The 20,558-nt window shown below is 34.5% G+C and overlaps 1 protein-coding gene across 1 annotated transcript in view; it reads right to left on the bottom strand.

Annotated features, from left to right (window-relative positions):
• The window catches only part of LOC121371616 (alpha-mannosidase 2C1-like), a 61,100-nt gene extending 41,207 nt beyond the window's left edge, over positions 1 to 19,893 (bottom strand). The window contains exons 1-13 of the mRNA XM_041497632.1: positions 19,809 to 19,893; positions 16,406 to 16,530; positions 15,620 to 15,745; positions 9,878 to 10,001; positions 9,347 to 9,420; positions 7,466 to 7,643; positions 7,025 to 7,122; positions 6,437 to 6,528; positions 5,923 to 6,029; positions 5,007 to 5,117; positions 4,185 to 4,277; positions 3,225 to 3,341; positions 321 to 416 (exon numbers count right to left, since the gene is read on the bottom strand). Of these exons, the coding sequence (XP_041353566.1) occupies positions 321 to 416; positions 3,225 to 3,341; positions 4,185 to 4,277; positions 5,007 to 5,117; positions 5,923 to 6,029; positions 6,437 to 6,528; positions 7,025 to 7,122; positions 7,466 to 7,643; positions 9,347 to 9,420; positions 9,878 to 10,001; positions 15,620 to 15,745; positions 16,406 to 16,503 (1,314 nt within the window). The 5' untranslated portion in view covers positions 16,504 to 16,530; positions 19,809 to 19,893. The remainder of the gene's footprint in view (positions 1 to 320; positions 417 to 3,224; positions 3,342 to 4,184; positions 4,278 to 5,006; positions 5,118 to 5,922; positions 6,030 to 6,436; positions 6,529 to 7,024; positions 7,123 to 7,465; positions 7,644 to 9,346; positions 9,421 to 9,877; positions 10,002 to 15,619; positions 15,746 to 16,405; positions 16,531 to 19,808) is intronic.
• Between the last annotated feature and the right edge of the window lie 665 nt (positions 19,894 to 20,558).

Raw genomic sequence — 20,558 nt, 5'->3', positions numbered from 1 at the left:
TTAAATATGAACAAGTTATAATGTATTAGTCTAAATACCATGTAATTTTTTCTCTTTTTTTCTTTATGGAACAGATTGAGCAACAGATAATGGCTACCTAGAGCTCTAGACAGATCTAGTAATGCAAATGCAGGGGTGGATTATGGGGGGTTTCCCAGCTGCACAGACCTCCCCTAAAAAACCAAAAAAACCCACAAGATCTAAATTGATGTCCACGTAAAATTTATAATTTCAAATTATAAACATTTACATATTGTTTCGGAACACCCCCTTACCTAAAGCATAATCCGCCCCTGAAATGAACAACAAGATGTCTGTACCTCCTGGACTTTGCCCTCCATGGCATAGTTGTCTCCGGGTGGGAAGTGGGTGAGCACTGTACTACCATCAAGTCCTGACCACCAAAATGTACTATGCTGAAAACAAGAAATAAAATCAATCCACACTTAAAGTTATAAACAAGAATTCCACAAATTAAATGTCTTGCTTACCATAACCTTATTTCACGTCGCTCATACCAGTAGTGACATCAATACATGTAGATGTTCATTCCAATGCATGTTTTAAAAAAAATTAAAAAGAAAAAGTGTTTAATTTATTAATATATATTAAAGGGACATTCCTGAGTTTGCTGCCTCTTAAGATGTTTACGACTAATAAAATATTTCTACGATTAAACTTAGATATTAAACATATTTTCTTGTTTAGAATATCAGTGTCTGTATATTCAATGTGTTTCTGGTCGTCTTAATATTTGTAAGAAGCCCAAACTGGATTTTGTCTTCAAATAATTTTGTATGTACGAAAAAAAAATATTTTAGGAAAATATATTTGATATGTAATTAGAGTTGTCAAAAAGTCTCTGTTAGTTGATAACATCTTTAAAATTGCAGAAAACTCAGGAATGTCCCTTTAACACACAACATTCACTTATACAAGTATGAACTAAATTTCATTGATCTAGGATTTAGTTTGAAGAAAGAGACCTAAAGAAAAACATAACATTGAGGTAAATGTTAAAGTATTTTAATTAGGAATTAAAAACAAAAATTTAATATGAATTAAGAGGAACATGACTTATAGTTTGTGAACACTAGAGCTAATTGTGAAACTTTAACACTGGACCTAATTATGAAACTTTAACACAAGCTAATTGTGAAACTTTAACACTGGAGCTAATTGTGAAACTTTAACACTGGACCTAATTATGAAACTTTAACACAAGCTAATTGTGAAACTTTAACACTGGAGCTAATTGTGAAACTTTAACACTGGACCTAATTATGAAACTTTAACACAAGCTAAATGTGAAACTTTAACACTGGAGCTAATTGTGAAACTTTAACACTGGACCTAATTATGAAACTTTAACACAAGCTAATTGTGAAACTTTAACACAAGCTAATTATGAAACTTTAACACAAGCTAATTGTGAAACTTTAACACTGGAGCTAATAGTGAAACTTTAATACTGGAGCTAATTGTGAAACTTTAACACTGGAGCTAAATGTGAAACTTTAACACAAGCTAATTGTGAAACTTTAACACTGGAGCTAATAGTGAAACTTTAATACTGGAGCTAATTGTGAAACTTTAACACTGGAGCTAAATGTGAAACTTTAACACTGGAGCTAAATGTGAAACTTTAACACTGGAGCGAATTGTGAAAGTTTAACACTGGAGCTAATTATGAAACTTTAACACAAGCTAATTATGAAACTTTAACACAAGCTAATTATGAAACTTTAACACTGGAGCTAATTATGAAACCTTAACACTGGAGCTAATGTGAAACCTTAACATTGGACTTGAATGTGAAATCTTAACACTGGAGCTAAATGTGAAACCTTAACACTGGAGCTAAATGTGAAACCTTAACACTGGAGCTAATTATGAAACTTTAACACTGGAGCTAATTGTGAAACTTTAACACTGGAGCTAATTATGAAACTTTAACACAAGCTAAATGTGAAACCTTAACACTGGCGCTAATTATGAAACTTTAACACAAGCTAAATGTGAAACCTTAACACTGGAGCTAAATGTGAAACCTTAACACTGGCGCTAATTATGAAACTTTAACACAAGCTAAATGTGAAACCTTAACACTGGCGCTAATTATGAAACTTTAACACAAGCTAATTGTGAAACCTTAACACTGGCGCTAATTATGAAACTTTAACACTGGAGCTAAATGCAAATGTTGACACTGTTTCCAGAATAGTAATACTTGTAGCTCACCTTTCAACTTTGTTAAAGCAAGAAAAAGATGTTTTGTTTTGGGTTTTTGTTTAACGACACCACTAGAGCACATTGATTTATTAATCATTGGCTATTGGATGTCAAACATTTGGTAATTGTGACATATAGTCTTAGAGAGGAAACCCGCTATATTTTTCCATTAGTAGCAAGGGGTCTTTTATATGCACCATCCAACAGACAGGATAGCACATACCACAACCTTTGATATACCAGTCATGGTGCACTGGCTAGAACGAGATATAGCCCAATGGGCCAAATGACGGGGATCGATCCTAGACCGACCTTGCATCAAGTGAGCGATTTACCACTGGTCTATGTCCTGCCCTAGAAAAAAATATATTAGGCCTACTCTGAAATCAAAATCACTATAATCTTTCTTTGGAATATAATCTTTAGGACAATTATGAAAAAGAAAATATATTCAGTTGCCAACCAGTTGCAAAACCTAGTAATTAACTTTTTACGTGGCTGAGACAGTTTCTAAACCCTGACATAACAGGAATTATGAGAATTCTGCTAAGCAATACATGTCCCTAACGCAGCTCCAACAATTTTTCAGATCTCCTAAGTTCAAGGGTCATAACTCTGTCAAAAATAGGTATATTGCAATGAAAGTCAAACCTGAACTATCACAGTACATGATAAAGCAATACACACAATTTCAGCTCAATATCTCAAGGCTTTCTGAAAACAAATTCTGGAAAACTAATTTTCATATCTCCTAAGTTCAAGGGCCATAACGCCATGAAAATGGGTAAATCATGAAAGTTAAACTTGATCTGTAACAGTATATGACAAACTATACACAAAATTTCAACTCAGTATCTCAAAGAATTCTAAAAAACCCCACAGAAAAACGATATGTGGGACAGATGGATGGACAGACAGATGGACAGAAGAACAGAAATAAAACCTACAATTCCATCCATTTGGACCGATAGGGGACTAATGAAAGTACTTACAGGAAACTTGTTGACAAGATTCCAGCTTAACTTCTGTGTGAGAAATCGAGTCATTCCACAGTGCTGCATCATCTGAGGAATCTGAGCAGCATAACCAAATGTGTCTGGTAGCCAAAACTGAAATAATACAAGTTGAAACATTACAAAAACTGCATTGATCAAATGTGATATGCTAATAATTTACAGTCTCAAAAAACATGTTACTACTAAGGATATTCCAAACATCACCATACCTGACACCACTACACATAACATAAATTTTAATGCTTTGGATTAAACATCAAATTTACCTGGCAGAAAAATAATTCAAATGGTTCCCATTCCTTATGTGTACTGTAATCATTTAAAACCCCCACAAAACAACTATTAGTTATTTATTTTTACTACTTTGTACAAAAGAAATTGAAACAAGTAGTAAAACGTCACAATGAACAGATGCACATAAAATGTTGATGAAATAATAAATGCAGAATAACTGGAGTTGTGAAACCAACTTTAAAAAACAAAACAAATGTTATTTTTCATCAATGCTTTTCTCATTTTCTTATCAATTACACATAAAGCCAATCAGAAGTTTGTTTTAACGACACCACTAGAGCACATTGATTTATTTATCATTGGCTATTGGCTATCAAACATTTGGTAATTTTCACATATAGTCTTAGAGGAAACCCGCTACATATTTTCAATTAGTAGCAAGGGATCCTTTATATGCACCACCCCACAAACAGGATAGCACAGACCACAGCCTTTGATATACTAGTCATGGTAAACTGGATGAAACGAGAAATAGCCCAATGGACCCACTGATGGGAATCGATCCCACAGTGTCTGCGCATCAAGCAAGCACTTTACCACTGAGCTACGTCTCATCCTACTAAAGCCAATCAGTAACAACTGAGATTAAATAACCATCAGGCTTCATATCAGCATGTTGCTTTACTAAGACATAGTAATTACCTCAGTGCAAGTGACTCCAAACTCTTTCCTGAAGTACTCCTGTCCGTACAGAAACTGTCTGATGAAGGCTTCACCACTCGGAATATTACCATCCTGAAATAAAAAAAATTTAAAGAAAAGGTTGGGTTTTTTTACTTTGTATTATAAAAGGTATTAAAAAATATATATTATGAAAAACTTGTGCCTAATTCATTTATTAGTAAATGCAATAAAATATGTAGATACTCCTATTTTAAATTTTTCACTCCTGTTTTTAGTTTTTATTTTCTTCTGAAGATGATAACATTTGGTTGATGAAATGTTGAGAATTTTGCCATGTGCTTTTAGAGAGCGACATTATTTTTATAAAAAAATATGTTTCAATCAATAGAATATTGTCACACTAGACAGAAACATTTTTTTTCTTATATAAACCCATTGGAGAGAACATTGTAAGATGTGTTGGTATCGCAAATGAGGAAAGATCATTTAAAGACTCCACAGTGGTGACTCAGGTATCAACGGTATACTTTCCAGTGGAATTTGCAGTACCAACATTGATTGCTGACCTTGCAAGCACCATAAATATGCTTTAGTGGAAAAAGACATTTAAATTTCTTTTCAATCTTGTTTTTGAATACATGTTAGAAATACAATACTACATTTGTGTCATGAATCAAAAAGAGCGTATGGATAACCATAATGAATTTATGTCACAGGTAGCATGTAACAACACCTACTTCAAGTCCAGCTAATGACAAGGAAGTTACATGACTTCAGAACACATTTTTCTTTCACAGATCATTCACTGAAACAAGAGGAAGATATTCTGAAGGAACGTACCATTTCAACCCATGATCCCCCAACTGGTATAAACCTTCCTTCCTTGACAAAGTGACAAATCTTGGAATACAGACTCGGGTAGTATTGTTTCACCCACTCAAACTGCTGGGCCTGGAAAATCATATATCAATATTATATTGGTCTGTATTACAAAACATCAAAGTAATACCAAATGTTTAAACATAATAAAACATGATTCCACCTAAAACAATTAATCAAACAATCAGCAAAATAAAATAGCATAATTTCTTTAATTTTAAATGGGAAGATATGTTTGACACCCTCGTACATGTACACTGTTTAGTTAGAAGCATTAACAGATGTCACATATATGGTTTAAAACATGATAAAAAATTCACGTCTGCAACACAGACATATTTGAAATAGGGGAAAACAAACTAGGTATATTCAGTGCGATATTCAACTTTTTCATTAATAACACTTTTAGAACACTACATACCTGTGAACACGTGAATATGAAGTGTGGGTACTGCTCCATCAACTGAACTGTACATACCTGTGAACACGTGAATATGAAGTGTGGATACTGCTCCATCAACTGAACTGTACATACCTGTGAACACGTGAATATGAAGTGTGGGTACTGCTCCATCAACTGAACTCTATATACCTGTGAACACGTGAATATGAAGTGTGGGTACTGCTCCATCAACTGAACTCTATATACCTGTGAACACGTGAATATGAAGTGTGGGTACTGCTCCATCAACTGAACACTATATACCTGTGAACACGTGAATATGAAGTGTGGGTACTGCTCCATCAACTGAACTCTACATACCTGTGAACACGTGAATATGAAGTGTGGATACTGGTCCATCAACTGAACACTATATACCTGTGAACATGTGAATATGAAGTGTGGGTACTGCTCCATCAACTGAACACTACATACCTGTGAACACGTGAATAAGAAGTGTGGGTACCGCTCCATCAACTGAACTGTGGTACTCCATGACCGAGCACACTTCCGGATTGTCTCTGCATATGGCCACAACCAGGCTGCCACAAAAAAAAAAAAAATCAGATGAATTTATTATTTTGCTTTTTAATTATTGTGATTATATTTTTAAATACTTGACAAATATCACATAAAGTGACTGTCCTGAGTTTTCTGCTGTTGTAACATGTTTCCGATTTAGAAAACCTTTTTAATGATTTAACCTAAACCCCCAAGCTAAACATCAGATTGTAACAGGAGTAACTGTACAGTGAAACTACTTATTATCAGACCCTCAGTAAGCTAGAATTCCTGCAAAACAGGATGTTTTTCATAGTCACACTTTAAATATCAGTACAGAACAGAATCTCTCTAAAATGAATACCCCTTAAATCCAGACTTTTTACTTGCTTCTGTTGGTGTCTGGTTTAGAGGTGCACTGGATTATAAAACTATGAATTCTGCTCACCTGTGTCAATGTGAGCATGGCCCATGGCATGAAGTACATGCTGACTGTCACTGTTCTTTTGTGACAAAAACTGTTTGGCAAGTTCCCGCCCACTGAAATAGAAATAATTCAATTTCATTAACCTTATAAAAAAACAATTGTGACTTGGCTCTCATTTCTGAGGACAATACAACATTTTTTTTTTTTTTTTAAAACAACCCAGTTCTCCCCTCATCCATCCTGCAAAAAAAAGAAGATAGTTAATGGTAATTGCATTTTAAAAACTGTTTCCTAAATAAGTATTATTTAGGCAGGTTTGTTAAAATCCATGGACAAAAATTAATTAAATATTTATATAGGTTAATTCCAAGAAAACTCATGTAATGTGAAGATAATGTAAGACAATATCAAAAGTCTTTAATATATTTATTACTGCTACATTTTGTATACATGTAGTACTATTTCAATTACATAGCTTTTATACAAGTTAACAATATTTTCTAAACTAGCAAAAAGTACAGTTGAAAATTCACAGATCTGATTGATAACTTAATGTTCTTGGACCTGGACACTTCTGTTAAGCATGTCATGTGCTTGTTAAATACTTACTAGGTATATGTTGTTCGGTTCCCCACTTCAAGCTGATTAATTATGTTGTTCAAGGCATACAAAGTCTGATAGCCTCGTTCACTATTCTCAGGTAGATCCTACATATACATAATATATAATATATCAAAAATGAAATAGGAATCATTACATTAAATACATACAAAAAGAATACATTTTCTCAACATGGAAAATGTCTATTTATTTTTAGCAGTTGAAATCTGACTGGTTAACTGACACAAATTACCTCACTGCAGTATTTGAATACTCATTAACTGTTGACATGTGTTTATATTCTGTTTATATTCTAAAGCTAAGAAGGAATTAGTCAGTGCCCCTGTAATTGACAGTACATCATTTGATGATGAAATAATTCTGAGATACACAATCCACATATAACTGACAACACATCATTTGTAGATAAAACAACATCTGAGAACGTACCTTAGCCATTTCATACAGTACTTGAAGATCCCAAAATAGGTCTGCCACTTCTCTGTCAAAGATGGCCACTTCTGCCTTTGAAAGTGTGTATGCTCGGTTGGGGTCAGTAGGAGAAACTAGTCCATGTTTCCCTGCCCCAAACAAGCCATTACATGCCATTTCAATGTAAAAGGTCTGTCTGAAAAATAAATTAAATATTCAATACAATCAGCACAACAATATGATTATAGGTTAAGCAATCACCTAACAGAGTATCAGAAAGTGGACTTTTAAACCAGGCAGTTGCTTAATATAGGTACACTAGATGATTTGGGAGGTCAGTAAGGTGGTCTCGATCTCCACTACAATTAAAATAATGGGGGTACATTTGATACAAAGGAACAATTGCTTACTTACTTACTTACTTACTTACTTGAATATAACTACTTGATGTGCCTATATCCAATTAAGGTTTAAGCATGCTGTCCAGCAGCCTTATTTAGTAAATTAGTTACCTATAATCAATAAATTAGTGGGTATACTTTTTGATGAAAATAAGTTTATGGTGGCAGGTCTAAAGTTTTAAGTAATTTGGATGACGATTTCGATGGTCTACTAAAATAAAAAAAGGCAGAAGACATGAAGAACAAATTTTGATGCCACAGCCTAAAGAGAAATGACATGCACACCCATGGATCTATGGGTTATGGTTTGGTATGGTGAAACTGTTATTATGAGACACATGTGGTTATAGATATGGGGTTTGTCAATATTTACAATCATTCTTATCCCTTTTTTTTTTTGGTGGGGGGGGGGAGGGGGGGGTTAAAACCAAGTATTTGTTATATGAAATATTTACATTGTAGGTGTTTTATTGCCTGGCTAAAAGGAATTACTTTTTATTTTGCAAGTATGAACTTGCTAATTAAAAAATGTAGATATTAGTATAAGAAGCGCAACACACAAAACAACTGATTAAGTCACAATAAAATAAAACACAAGAATTCTGACGAATTAAATGTTCCCCCTACTATACATTTTGGTGCAACTATAAACCAAATTTCAATGATCTAGTGGATAAGCTGCTGGACAATCAAGCTGATGACAGTGGTTCAAATCCCGTCAAAGCTGGCTCACACATTCATTCATCTTTCTCATCTATCACCCTCTGCATATCATTCTCATTATCTTTATATAAAAACTTTCCAATTTCTCCCACGATTTCAATCTGTTTCGACCCTTTCTGTCAGTTTCTTCTGACTATGTCTTCTGAGCTGTCCACACCATCGCCTACCTGTCTCAACTTCCTCCACGGGTGCAGTCTCTGTGTAGTTCCCTGCACCCACCTGGCATCCTTGTCCTCTGCCACTAATAAAGCTGGTCTGACCCACGGCACTAACTAACGACCACCAGTAGTAGGGGTGTATAGTAGGTGGTTACAAATGCCTCATAACAATGCCTGAAGTGACTAATGAACATTCCCCGAAGTGGTCAGACTAAGCCCACAGCTAAAAGCTGAGGGGGAATGGCAGGTGTGTGGCACAGATAGCCGCAAGAGACAAGCACCTGTTGCAGTTGGAGAGACAAGAACTGGGATGTGGAGGTAGATAGCAAAAGAAGTTGAAAGATAGGAGTTGCCAGATTGGGAAGAAATGGGATGGAATTCAAAGAAGAGAAAGGAAAGGGGGCAGTGGAAGAAACAAAAACAAAACAAAAAAGTTTCAATGATCTAGTGCTTATAGTTTGTGAGAAATGGATCTAAAGGTGAAATTTAACACAAAAATGGATGCTGCAGCTGCCTTTATGAAAATACCGATAATACCTATATCTCACCTTTTTACTTTGTAAAGGTGAGACAATTAAAAAACTATTTAAACTTTATTTGAAACTTAAGAAAATTACTTGATTTGCTGTTTAGTCAGCTTTTTTGACACAATAAAATCATCTCGTCTAGGATTATGTTCTCCACTCAAACCCTAAAAATACAGAAAATAGTTTGTAATACAAGAATGATAAATAACATACAAAACAGTCATTTCATACATTTTCTAACATTAATGCTATAATGCAACGATATACCTTAGAGTTATAAAACTCAAACAGTTATAACACATGATATATGATTGAGATATAATTTATAATAGAAAGTTATATTTCAGCCAATAAAACAAATGGTATGTTTAATTATATATAAATACATGTTAGTTAAACAAGACATTTAAATTTATTTAAAACCTGCATTTCAAGGATATGCAAGAAATCCAATACCCCATTTGTGTCCATTAGATACGATTTATCACACAAGAAGTTGTTTTACAATGTATCCAAGTAAGTTTTTTCGTAAGATACATTTTTAAACAATTCAGTGTAACATAAATGGTATCTAATGGCCCTTTATGTACTATTGTCAATGTATTCAAACTCCTGTATCACCTGTACTGGGTGTCCGTCTATCCAGACCTGCGCTTCTGCACCACAGTTCCACAGAAGTCTGACCTCACGATCTTCCCATGTGGATGGAATCTCAACATGAATGCGAAACCAGTGAGTTGACCACCTAGTAAAAAGACAGTTTAAATTGTTGAGATATACAGCTTCCAAACATACTTAACTTTTAATCTTTAAAGTGTAGACCACCTATACTTAAACTTTTAAGCTTCTTAGATAAATCATAAAATGATACAAATTCTCAGTGCTCAAACAATTCATGTAGTAAATTGGATGGATGGATGGATGGATTGAGTGATGGATTGAGTGATGGATGGATGGATGGATGGATCGAGTGATGGATGGATGGATGGATGGATGGATGGATGGATGGAGTGATGGATGGAGTGATGGATGGATGGATGGATAGATGGATGGATGGATGCATTAATGAATGAAAGAATTGTTTGTGTTTGGTTCAAAAGATAAATGGATGGATATGTGTATGCTTGGATGAAACGATGGGACTAATGGATGGATAGATAGTCCAGTCATTTTATGATTTGACCTCAAACAAATTGCAACAGAAATTATTTTTACATTAAAGTACCCTGGCGAATAGTATATACAACATACTAAAAGTATAGAAAAATATAGGTTGGGGAAAATAGTTTATTTTGCGATTAAAGTTGACAAAGATTTTATGACCTAGCAGGTTTCTGTACATGTTAAGGGACGTAACTCCGTTGTAATATTTATCGGACAGTGTATTATTTACAGTGGCAACGCAAAATAAAACCAACCAAAAAAAAGGTTATTCTTTGCTGGTGAGTGACCGAAATAACAAACCTTTAATAAATAACCTTTAATAGATGTTTTATCACACTTTGAACTGAATGTTTTATAAAAATTATTTCATTCAACATATGCAGTTTATATGGCGTTTGTTGTTGTTTTTCATTCATGCATGTTTACATTTTTTTAGAACTCAAAATACAGTGCCCCTATTGTTTGAATGAGCAAAATTATGACAGAAACGGTGCTAAAAACTTGTATAGATAATGTCTGTAACATATAATAGAATTAATAAATGATATTCCCCAACTTCTTGCTCTTAAAAAAAAAAAAGTATGGAAGACCAGTAATGCCATTCGTATAAGCTTTAGGAACATTTGCGTATTCGAACTACTGATGATCGAGTAAGTATAATTCTTGGGGATATTTTATTCTTAACGCATTACACAGGACTTTAGGTGAAATTTACTACATACTCGGTAATCTAAGCAGAGTATTATTATTTTTGAAATTCATTTGTGCACACGCTCAACATTATAACACAACACCGATAGTGACCTTCGATCAACCTCTTTATTGGAAAGCAGTATCAATTATCAACAATGAGCCACAAAATAGTGATTTGAAATCTGTTGTCTTGCATTTAGGAGGCTTGCATATCAAGATGAGTTTCCTTGGAAGCATTGGCCATATTATTGGTGGGTCAGGTCTACAAGAAGTTTTGTAAAGTGTTTATGCTTCAAATGCAGTGTCTCACATGATGAGTGGGAAAGCTGTAGCCCGAGGAATTAGAAGACATTTCTTGGTTGATACTGCAATCCATGCTTTACTTAATTCGAAGCTATTTGGAATAAGACTTCCTAACAAATTGCACGACGACAACAGTGAACATGAATCTGAATCACTTGTCCTAGACTCTTACACGGCAGATACAGCAAACAATGTTCTTATTCAAGCAACAGATCTTTATGATCAACTCTTAGCAGGTGATGTTTCAGTTAACTTTGTATGTGAAAATACCATCTTGGACAGATTTCAGCATGCCCTTGCGACACACATCAAATCATTGGAAAATCTTCGGACAGCAGTTCTCTGGATCCAGTATTGTGAAATGATACAAATTCTCAGAAAATTCATAAAAGCTGAAAGGACAGGTAATTGGGAACTCCATCTACAATCAGTTCGGGATATGTTGCCATATTTTGCTGCTGCAGGACACAGTTATATGCCAAATCAGCTTATGTTCACATTACATCGATGCAAAATCTTAAGGACACACATCCAGAGGTATTCCGTCAGTTCAAAGCTGGTCACCATGTATTCCGACGCAGTGATCGATACTGGGCTGGACTCTCTACTGACCTGGTGATTGAGCAAGTTTTAATGAGAAGTGTGAAGTCATCAGGAGGCTTGACGAGAGGTCGTGGGATGGGTGGAGCCCAAAGAGCCGAGTGACTTTTGTCAATGCCTGCGTGTGCAGATATTAACAATGCCATGCAAGATTTAACTGGTGTGGGTTTTCATACTAGTGACCAACATAAAGAAGCATCTCATGCAAGGAAAGAAAGAGACAAGAAGGACACTACATCTATCCTTTCCTTCATAATTGACAGGAATCCATTTCTTAATGACCCTTCTCTTCGAAATATTGATACAGGTACAACAGCAGATAGCAGAGTAAATGCAGATAGAGCTAAGGAAGTTGGCACAAATATCATCAAGTCCATGTCAGGTCAGAACATTCTAAACTATACTTTTAAAAGATCTCAGCAAGTAATCACACTCAGTACAAAAATCGGTATCAAAATAGATGGAGAACCAATACAAGTTGACCCCCAGCTTCTTTTTCAACGCCTCACAACAACTGCAAATACACTTTTTGAAGATCCATCAGACATCTTTAAATATGAACTCTGTTGTTTTCCATCTTCTCTTTTTGATTCAGGCAGTCTTCTTAGGGAAGCACACAAGTCTTCTTTGGCAGATGCAATCTGGGGCCTTGGGGACTATGGTGTTGAGAAAACGAATGATAGTGTCCATTAGGTGCTGGATGGTGGTTCCCTTTTGCAGAGGATACCCTGGACTAAGGGTGACTTATTCTCAACCACATGCATGACATAAGTTAATTATGTAACAAAAAAGTATCCAAAACTGACAGTAGTATTTGATGGTTATCCAGATAAGCCTTCAACAAAAGACATCACACAGGTTACCTTTAATAAAAACATGCCATGTAAAACCAAAAAAGAAGTATTTCTATCCAATACAGAGAATAAACGGTCTTTCCTCAACTTATTGAGTACCAAACACTGTCAAAATGGGTGCACAACTATACATGCTAATGAGGACGCAGATGTTTTAATTGTACACACTGCACTTAAGTTGGCCAAAACCTATGGTGTTGTTCTCATTGGAGAAGACACAGATATTCTGGTACTTCTGTGTTATCATGCAAATATACATTCAAACAGAATTTACTTCAAATCAGAATCAAAACAAGCAGTGGCAAAAAAAATGGGGCATCACAAAAACAAAGATTGTACTGGGAGAAGAAATTTGCAGATTACTTCCAGCTTTGCATGCAATGACTGGATGTGATACAACGTCACGTCTCTTTGGGATCGGAAAAGGAGCTGCGCTGAAAAAGTTGATATCTTCAAACAATTTCAAGAAACATGCCAGTATTTTCTTGACTACTTGTGATGTAAGCCGCATTGTTAAGGCTGGAGAGGAAATATTGCTTATTTTGTATGGTGGCATCTCAAATGAAAGTTTAGATATTCTACGATTTCACAGATTTGCATCTAAGGTTGTAGTAGGAACAGCTTGTGTTCAGGTGCACACTTTGCTACCAACATCTTCTGCTGCAACATTCCACAGTATGCGAGCTTTTTTACAGTGTCAGCGCTGGATTGGAGCTGGTGACGGATTGAACCCAAACAACTGGGGGTGGTATACATTGGACAATAAACTCTTGCCCCTAAAAACGAAACTTCCAGCTGCACCTGAAGAATTGCTGAAAATTATCAGATGTAATTGCAAGACAACCTGTGAATCCAAGAGATGTACATGCCGGAAACATGGATTGGACTGTACTGTTGCATGCACTGACTGTCGGGGTATCAGTTGTTCAAATTCACCAGGGTTAACATTTGCTGACATAAATGATGTTTGATCAAGTTCAATATTGACATGTTACAAATACCATAGCCTGAATCTGACTACCGGTAATAATTTTTTTCTTTTTTTTTTTGAATTAAAGGTGCCATATCAGAGTTGCATAATGACCAGTTATTTTTCTTTTAAAATATAGTTATACTTTGAGAGAAAAAAAATGCCACTAAAAATTACACTTAATTAATTTCATTTACTAGCAAAAAAATTAAAAACCTTATTGAAAAATCTTTAGAGGGTGACCATTTAGTTAAGAGCATGTTTCCATTTTGACAGATATGCGATGTAGATTTTTTTATTTACTTTTTTATTTTTACCCAGAGCGGTTTACACCAAGTGGCAGCACGTTACAATTATGTGTGGTATAAATTTATTTGTAGTTATTTACTACAAATAAATGTAAAAATAGCGAAGTTTGGCAGTTGCAACTATGATATTGCACCTTTAAAGGGACATTCCTGAGTTTGTTGCACTTTTTGAGATATTATCGACTAACAGAGACTTTTTAACGATTGTAATTACATATCAAATATATTTTTCTGCATAAAATATTAGTGTCTGTATATTAAACGTGTTTCTGATCGTACTAATATTTGTACTAGGTTAAATTTAATCTTATTTCCTAAAATATAGTTTTTTCGTACGTACGAAATTATTTGAAGACAAAATCCAGTTTGGGCTTCTTACAAATATTAAGACGACCAGAAACACATTGAATATACAGACACTGATATTCTAAACAAGAAAACATATTTAATATGCAAGTTTAATCATAGAAATATTTCATTAGTCGGAAACATCTTACAATGCTGCAAACTCAGGAATGTCCCTTTAATAGTTATGTTTATATATCAATATTTTACTCTATTAGACATCACATAACCGGGTTGTACCAGTCTAAGATAACCGGAGGTGAGTGGGTGGAAGTGTACAGTTAAAGCAAATGAAATTAGGGCACATCAATATAGGGTCTTCTACAACCAAATGAAAAGGACATGTTTAAACTAAAAACAAATGCACTTTTATGCATTTTCCTGGAGGTGGCAACTGCCCCACTCCTGCACTGGTACCCCTACACCCCCACTAGGTATTGTCCTGCAAAGGTATTATTATGTCACAAGTGAAATGATATTGAGAGATAGCATTTGTTCTGGACATTATTGTAATTGAAGCGACTATTAATTTTGCGAAATTAAATACGCCATCATATACCTAAGCAAGAAACTGTATAACAGGAATTGTATTTACATCTGATTTTAATTTGTTATGTCATGTTTTCACGTTAATACATTGTATTCTATAAAGTGTTCACACAGTACCATAGCTATGTACCCATACCGTGGCAAGCTTTCGTTATACGTTTACAAATTACGTTGTTATGACGTTATCAAAAAAACGTATATTTTTTCTTCACAGTGCTCGACTAAAATTGTCTTTTACAAATATTTCCCCCCCCCGTTTGACAGTTCTATACTTTTTATATGAGTTTCAGCATATGTTTGCAAACTTATTTACACTAAAATAAATTCTGTTGCAATTTGTTTGAGGTTGAGGGTATTTTACTCTGGACTGGACTAAGATGGAGATGGACTGCTCAGTTATATGGTAATACTAAGTGTCCTGGTATTTAGGTAAGAGCAATACAGAATATTTTGTCTATTTGTTGAACATGTCAACATAAAAACCCTTCCACATACATGTATAGCTTTGATTGGAATCTTAACCAAAGTTGTAACTATAATTACCAAACAGAAGAAAAAAAAATGAGTAGGGACTTACGTGGGACCAAACGATTGACCAATAGCTGTAGGAGAGTAGTCTCCCTTGACAGCCTCATCATAAGACACTCTGCCTGTTGCTGCATAGTGTTCAATGTTTGTTACTGGAACATGCTCTGAATACAACCTGAAATACGTCAATGATATCAAATTATAAGAGTCCAGTTGTAATATTTTTGATAGTTTCCCCGATAAGCTGCAGCACCACAAACCCAACTTAATTTAATAATCTGGAGTTACTGACATTTGGGCAGATGATAGATGAGTGGAAGAGTGTTTGCCAAAGTATCCCATGATGACCAGCAATCAAAAGGTCATGGTATGTGCTGTCCTGTCTATAGGAGAAATGCATATTTGAGACCCTTTATTAAGGCCTATGAAAACTGAATTAATGTTTCTAGTTTTAAATAATAAATTTTTCACCCACATTGAATTTATGACATGAATTAAATGGTCATTATGAGTTATGCAAGACAATGAAATAAGTGTCAAAATGGCCATATGATAAACAAAATTTTATATTTCTTTCTTTCCATTAAACAAAGTTTAAATCCCCCCCCCCCCCCCCCCCCCCCCCAAGTACATGTATTCACAATTTCCAAATTGTTTTAGGGTAAAGTATGTACATACATCCCATAAATAAACAATAAACAAATATGGTTAAACCGGGACCGAAACAATTATTATAAAGGATCTATAGGTAATAAACAAGTTACCCCCAAGTAATATTATTTTCACTTGTTCAAAGCTTTAGCCTACATAATTTAACTTAAACATTTGTACAAACCTTCCATAAAGATTGACATCAGTAAAGTAAAGAGACGAGAGAAACTTCTCAGCACGTTCAAGAGTAGTTCTTCTGTGTTTGAATACTACGTGTTCCATTGTTTAGTGTTACCGTAAGTTTAAAAACTGAAACATAAAACCACAAAAGTAGTTCTGTGTTTGAACACTACATGATCCATTGTTTAGTTTTACTGTAAGTTTAAAACCTAAAAAATAAAATCACAAAAGTTAAGAAAAAAACAAACATGACTCAGTTGGTATATATACCTTTGTCTTAGGATGAGATTTTCACGTCATAAGGCAAAAAAATATATATAGTCGGTCTCAGGTCAGATAAGTTTTAGAACTCATGTGGCGATGCATTTTTTAAATTTATGTCTTTTTAAGCCATTGATTGCACAGAAATGGTAACTATATTTTGTTTTTATGTCTTCATCTGCCTTGGTGCCTGTCCACATTGGCCATGGTGCCCCCTCATTTGCCATAAACTAATTTCACTAAATGCTTTCCTTCATATTTTTCATATAGCCATGGCAATTTTTATGACTTCGGCTTTGCCCCCAAATGACCTCATTTGGACTTAATTTATTGACCATGGTGGTGGTGCATCACATTTTTTTTTTTTGAGGCAGCGCAACATTATTTCCGGTATAGATGGTGCTGTTTTAACACTTGCAGGAAATTAGATAATTGTTTTGTTTGATGCGTGCACGGACCTAAGACCAGCAATCATTTAATTTATTTTATTTGTTTGTCTATTATTAGTTTGCCACTTTGAACTGAGATCAGTTTACCATCAAACCATTACCAGTAGTGGTGCAATTTCTCTACCCACAGTTTGTGTGTGCACTGTGCACAATACTTAATATTAGGTGACATCATCCAAGGCTCACACTGGAAATAATTTTGGTTTAGTTAATTTTCATATATATATATATACACACACACACTACAATGTATGTTGAGCATTTCATTGAAAATTGTTCATAAGTGGCCAATTTAAATTAAATGTTATTACCACATACACATTTATGTGTACTAAATTTTATAGCCATTCTGTGTGAATATTAGAAAATGGCTAATTTGGCAATAGACAGGGTGAGCACTGCATCGATGAATTTCTTTAAATGAAAATATCCCAATAATTTGTATAAATAATTAGGCCATAATTTCACACAAGCAGCCTAAATTTAACACTTGCTTTAGTGAGGTCCAACTGCTTTAAAATTATGCATATAGGCCTACATTTATATGTAAGGGGCTGTTCAACAATCAGGCAGTCTTCATTATGAACAAAATAAAGGCGAGCTGAGGAGCACTCTTCTGTAATGACGTTATGTGAGCAATCACGTAAAAAAAATAAAAAATATATGAATTAAAATTTAAGTGAACATTATTGTGCACAAGCTGCTCTCCAAAAAATGAGTGGAGGAGTGCGAGTGATCACTGTCCTCTGGCGAAGACTCGATTATGTCCCAGTAACACAAAATTTTGTTTATTAGCCACCTTCAAAAATTCTTTAAGACAAAGACCACTACACTCTTTAAAATTACACAATCCACACACCACAACGCATCTAATTTGACCAATATTATTGGATTTTCTGTTTGTATTGTTTGTTTTGTTCAACCAATAAGTTAGATAGAAAAGCATTTGTTAAAAGACATATTCGGTAATAGCAATGACCAGCTGCATTTTACTAATATTATAATAAATATGACTTATGAGACATGTTTTAAACTTTACGGTATGCCATGGCATCGGTACATCAGGCCAAACTCTTGACACCCCCACCCATAACGTTTCGTAACGCATTTTGTAATGTTCCTTCTCCTTTGAGTTGCATAATTGTTCAACTACCCCTAACAGTGTTATTATGTACAATATTTTAAAGAACAGATTTATGTCACTAACATAAATTTAAACCACCGTAAGTAAAACAATTGATTTATTAAAGTAATTATGATTGACCGGGATTTTTATACCAAGGGACATAACTTTTGAAATTCTCGCCACTAATTTTAAGATTTTTTCTTTCATAGCGCACACGGAATCTCAAACTAGCATACATATTGCTATTATAAACAAGACTGATGCCAAAAATAAAATAAATAAATCGCAAAAAAGATTTAATGAGCATAAATCATTTTCAGTCTAGATTTTGCCTCATATTTGACTAAATAGTTATGGGCCAAATGTTTTTAGTGTGACAGTTGTAAACCAAAAGTATAAATGTAATGCATAAACATGACAATTTATTACATTTACAATGTGAAAATGAAAGACAAGTTTGTACTTAAGATATACATTAAATAAAGGTATTGCAATTTGTTCACATATGCATATTTATAGTCCACATTTATTTACCTATAATTACCAAATTAATTTTCACCGACAGCCCATAACGACTCCATACTAACAACTCTTGATCTAGTTGATTTGTTAACCTCATAACAAAACAAATTCAGAACGTGAATGATACATTAGTTAACAATGTTTATTGTCAGTTCAGTATATTGGCATTAAAATTAAAATGCTAACACTTTGGCAGGAACAACATATGTAGGGCCTATCGTGGCCAGAAGGAATGATGGTTAATTAGTTTTAAAGCTTTTCATCTTTATATCATCTTTATTTATATGGGGTAGTGAAAATTTAAAACTTACATTTTTGTCTTCAAGTGTGGGATGGAGAACAAGCCCCTAGGTCCACCCCTCCCCCAGTCCACCCCAGTTCCTACAGGCCTGATGTATTTTATATTAATAAATACAAAGACTACACAATGATATTGTCTATAGGACATATTAGTTGTAAACTGATTGTCAGTATGTGACATTATAATATTTTCGACATTTCTGTGTTTCTGTTCCCGGCTGTGGATAGTTTAGCAGACGGGTAACACATTTGCTTAATAATTAAAAATACACGGTTTAACCACATTAAAACTTGGAGGATAACTAGTTAAGATAACAAAGAAAAGTGTGCTAATTTTAGTTTTTTGTTAAAGTATTATATCTTGCTTTGGTGAAGAGGGGACGCTTTTTTGCAAATTTGCGAAATTGGCCTCTGGAATATCCATTGATGTATCATGTTTACATCTATGCTGAACAAGATTTATGATGAAATATTATGACATTTTATGTGTTTTTCTTCTAATTAATTCCATTTGCTTACAGCTAACATTACAAAAGTTATTAAAAAAACCAGTATGTTTAAAAAATGCTTGTTGTATGCTACGACGTTTTAAATAACAACCAAAAAGGCTATCTCCGTTTTTAGGTGGGTGGAGGTGGGGAGATCAGCAAAAAGAACAAGTGCACACCCATTAAATGCTTAATCAGTTGTGAGCTAATTGTATTAATGTGCAATGAAAACATGTGCAACTACTACTTAGGATAGATTACAATGTCAACAAATGTCGTCCAGTTTGTAAGCTTCAGTGTAAAATAATAATGGGGGAAAAATGTGTAGAACTACATGCTATTTTCCTTTAGAGTTTCCTCCATTGTTTTGTGCATCATTTACAAGGGCGTGGAAACTTTCAGACGCGTTTAAATTAATATTGGATAAAAGTCGTTAATTTCATCAACTCATAGTAACTACTAACTGATATAGAGGATTCATGTCACAGCGACATGTGAAACCTCTGTGTCATGTGATATTCGATATTTAGTAGAGTACTGTTTTACAAATACAATTATAGAGTCACGCAGACATATCAACGCTCATGTTTTTGCCTTCAGACTGACGGTTTTGTGTGTGTTGGGGTTGGGCGTTCTTCAAAATCACGCTCTCGCGTTTAAGATGTAAAACCTCACTTCGCTGAAAAATATTAATACATAGAAAAAAATATATATATAGCAAAATGTCTGGACTTAGTACATGCTAAACGTCGTTGTCTAACGTCATTAACATACCTTATAGGTGCCTAACGTCAAATTTATGATTGTCTGAAGTTTTCGTTATATTCTAAAATCAGGGAGTTATGTCATAAATGTTACTTGTGAAACCTACAGCTATATCTAATAAACAAGGAAAATCATCTTTCGGCGTGTGTGCATATGTGTGTTTGTGTTGGGGGGGGGGGGGGCTTCGCACCTTTGCGACACCCGACCTTCGCGTCGCCCTCGACCTGGCCAGATATCTACAGCTTT

This window comes from Gigantopelta aegis, chromosome 4, assembly GCF_016097555.1.
Source record: "Gigantopelta aegis isolate Gae_Host chromosome 4, Gae_host_genome, whole genome shotgun sequence".
In the NCBI taxonomy this organism is placed as follows: domain Eukaryota; kingdom Metazoa; phylum Mollusca; class Gastropoda; order Neomphalida; family Peltospiridae; genus Gigantopelta; species Gigantopelta aegis.
The sequence above is the reverse complement of the archived record's forward strand: the minus strand, read 5'-3'. Positions and strand labels throughout refer to the sequence as shown.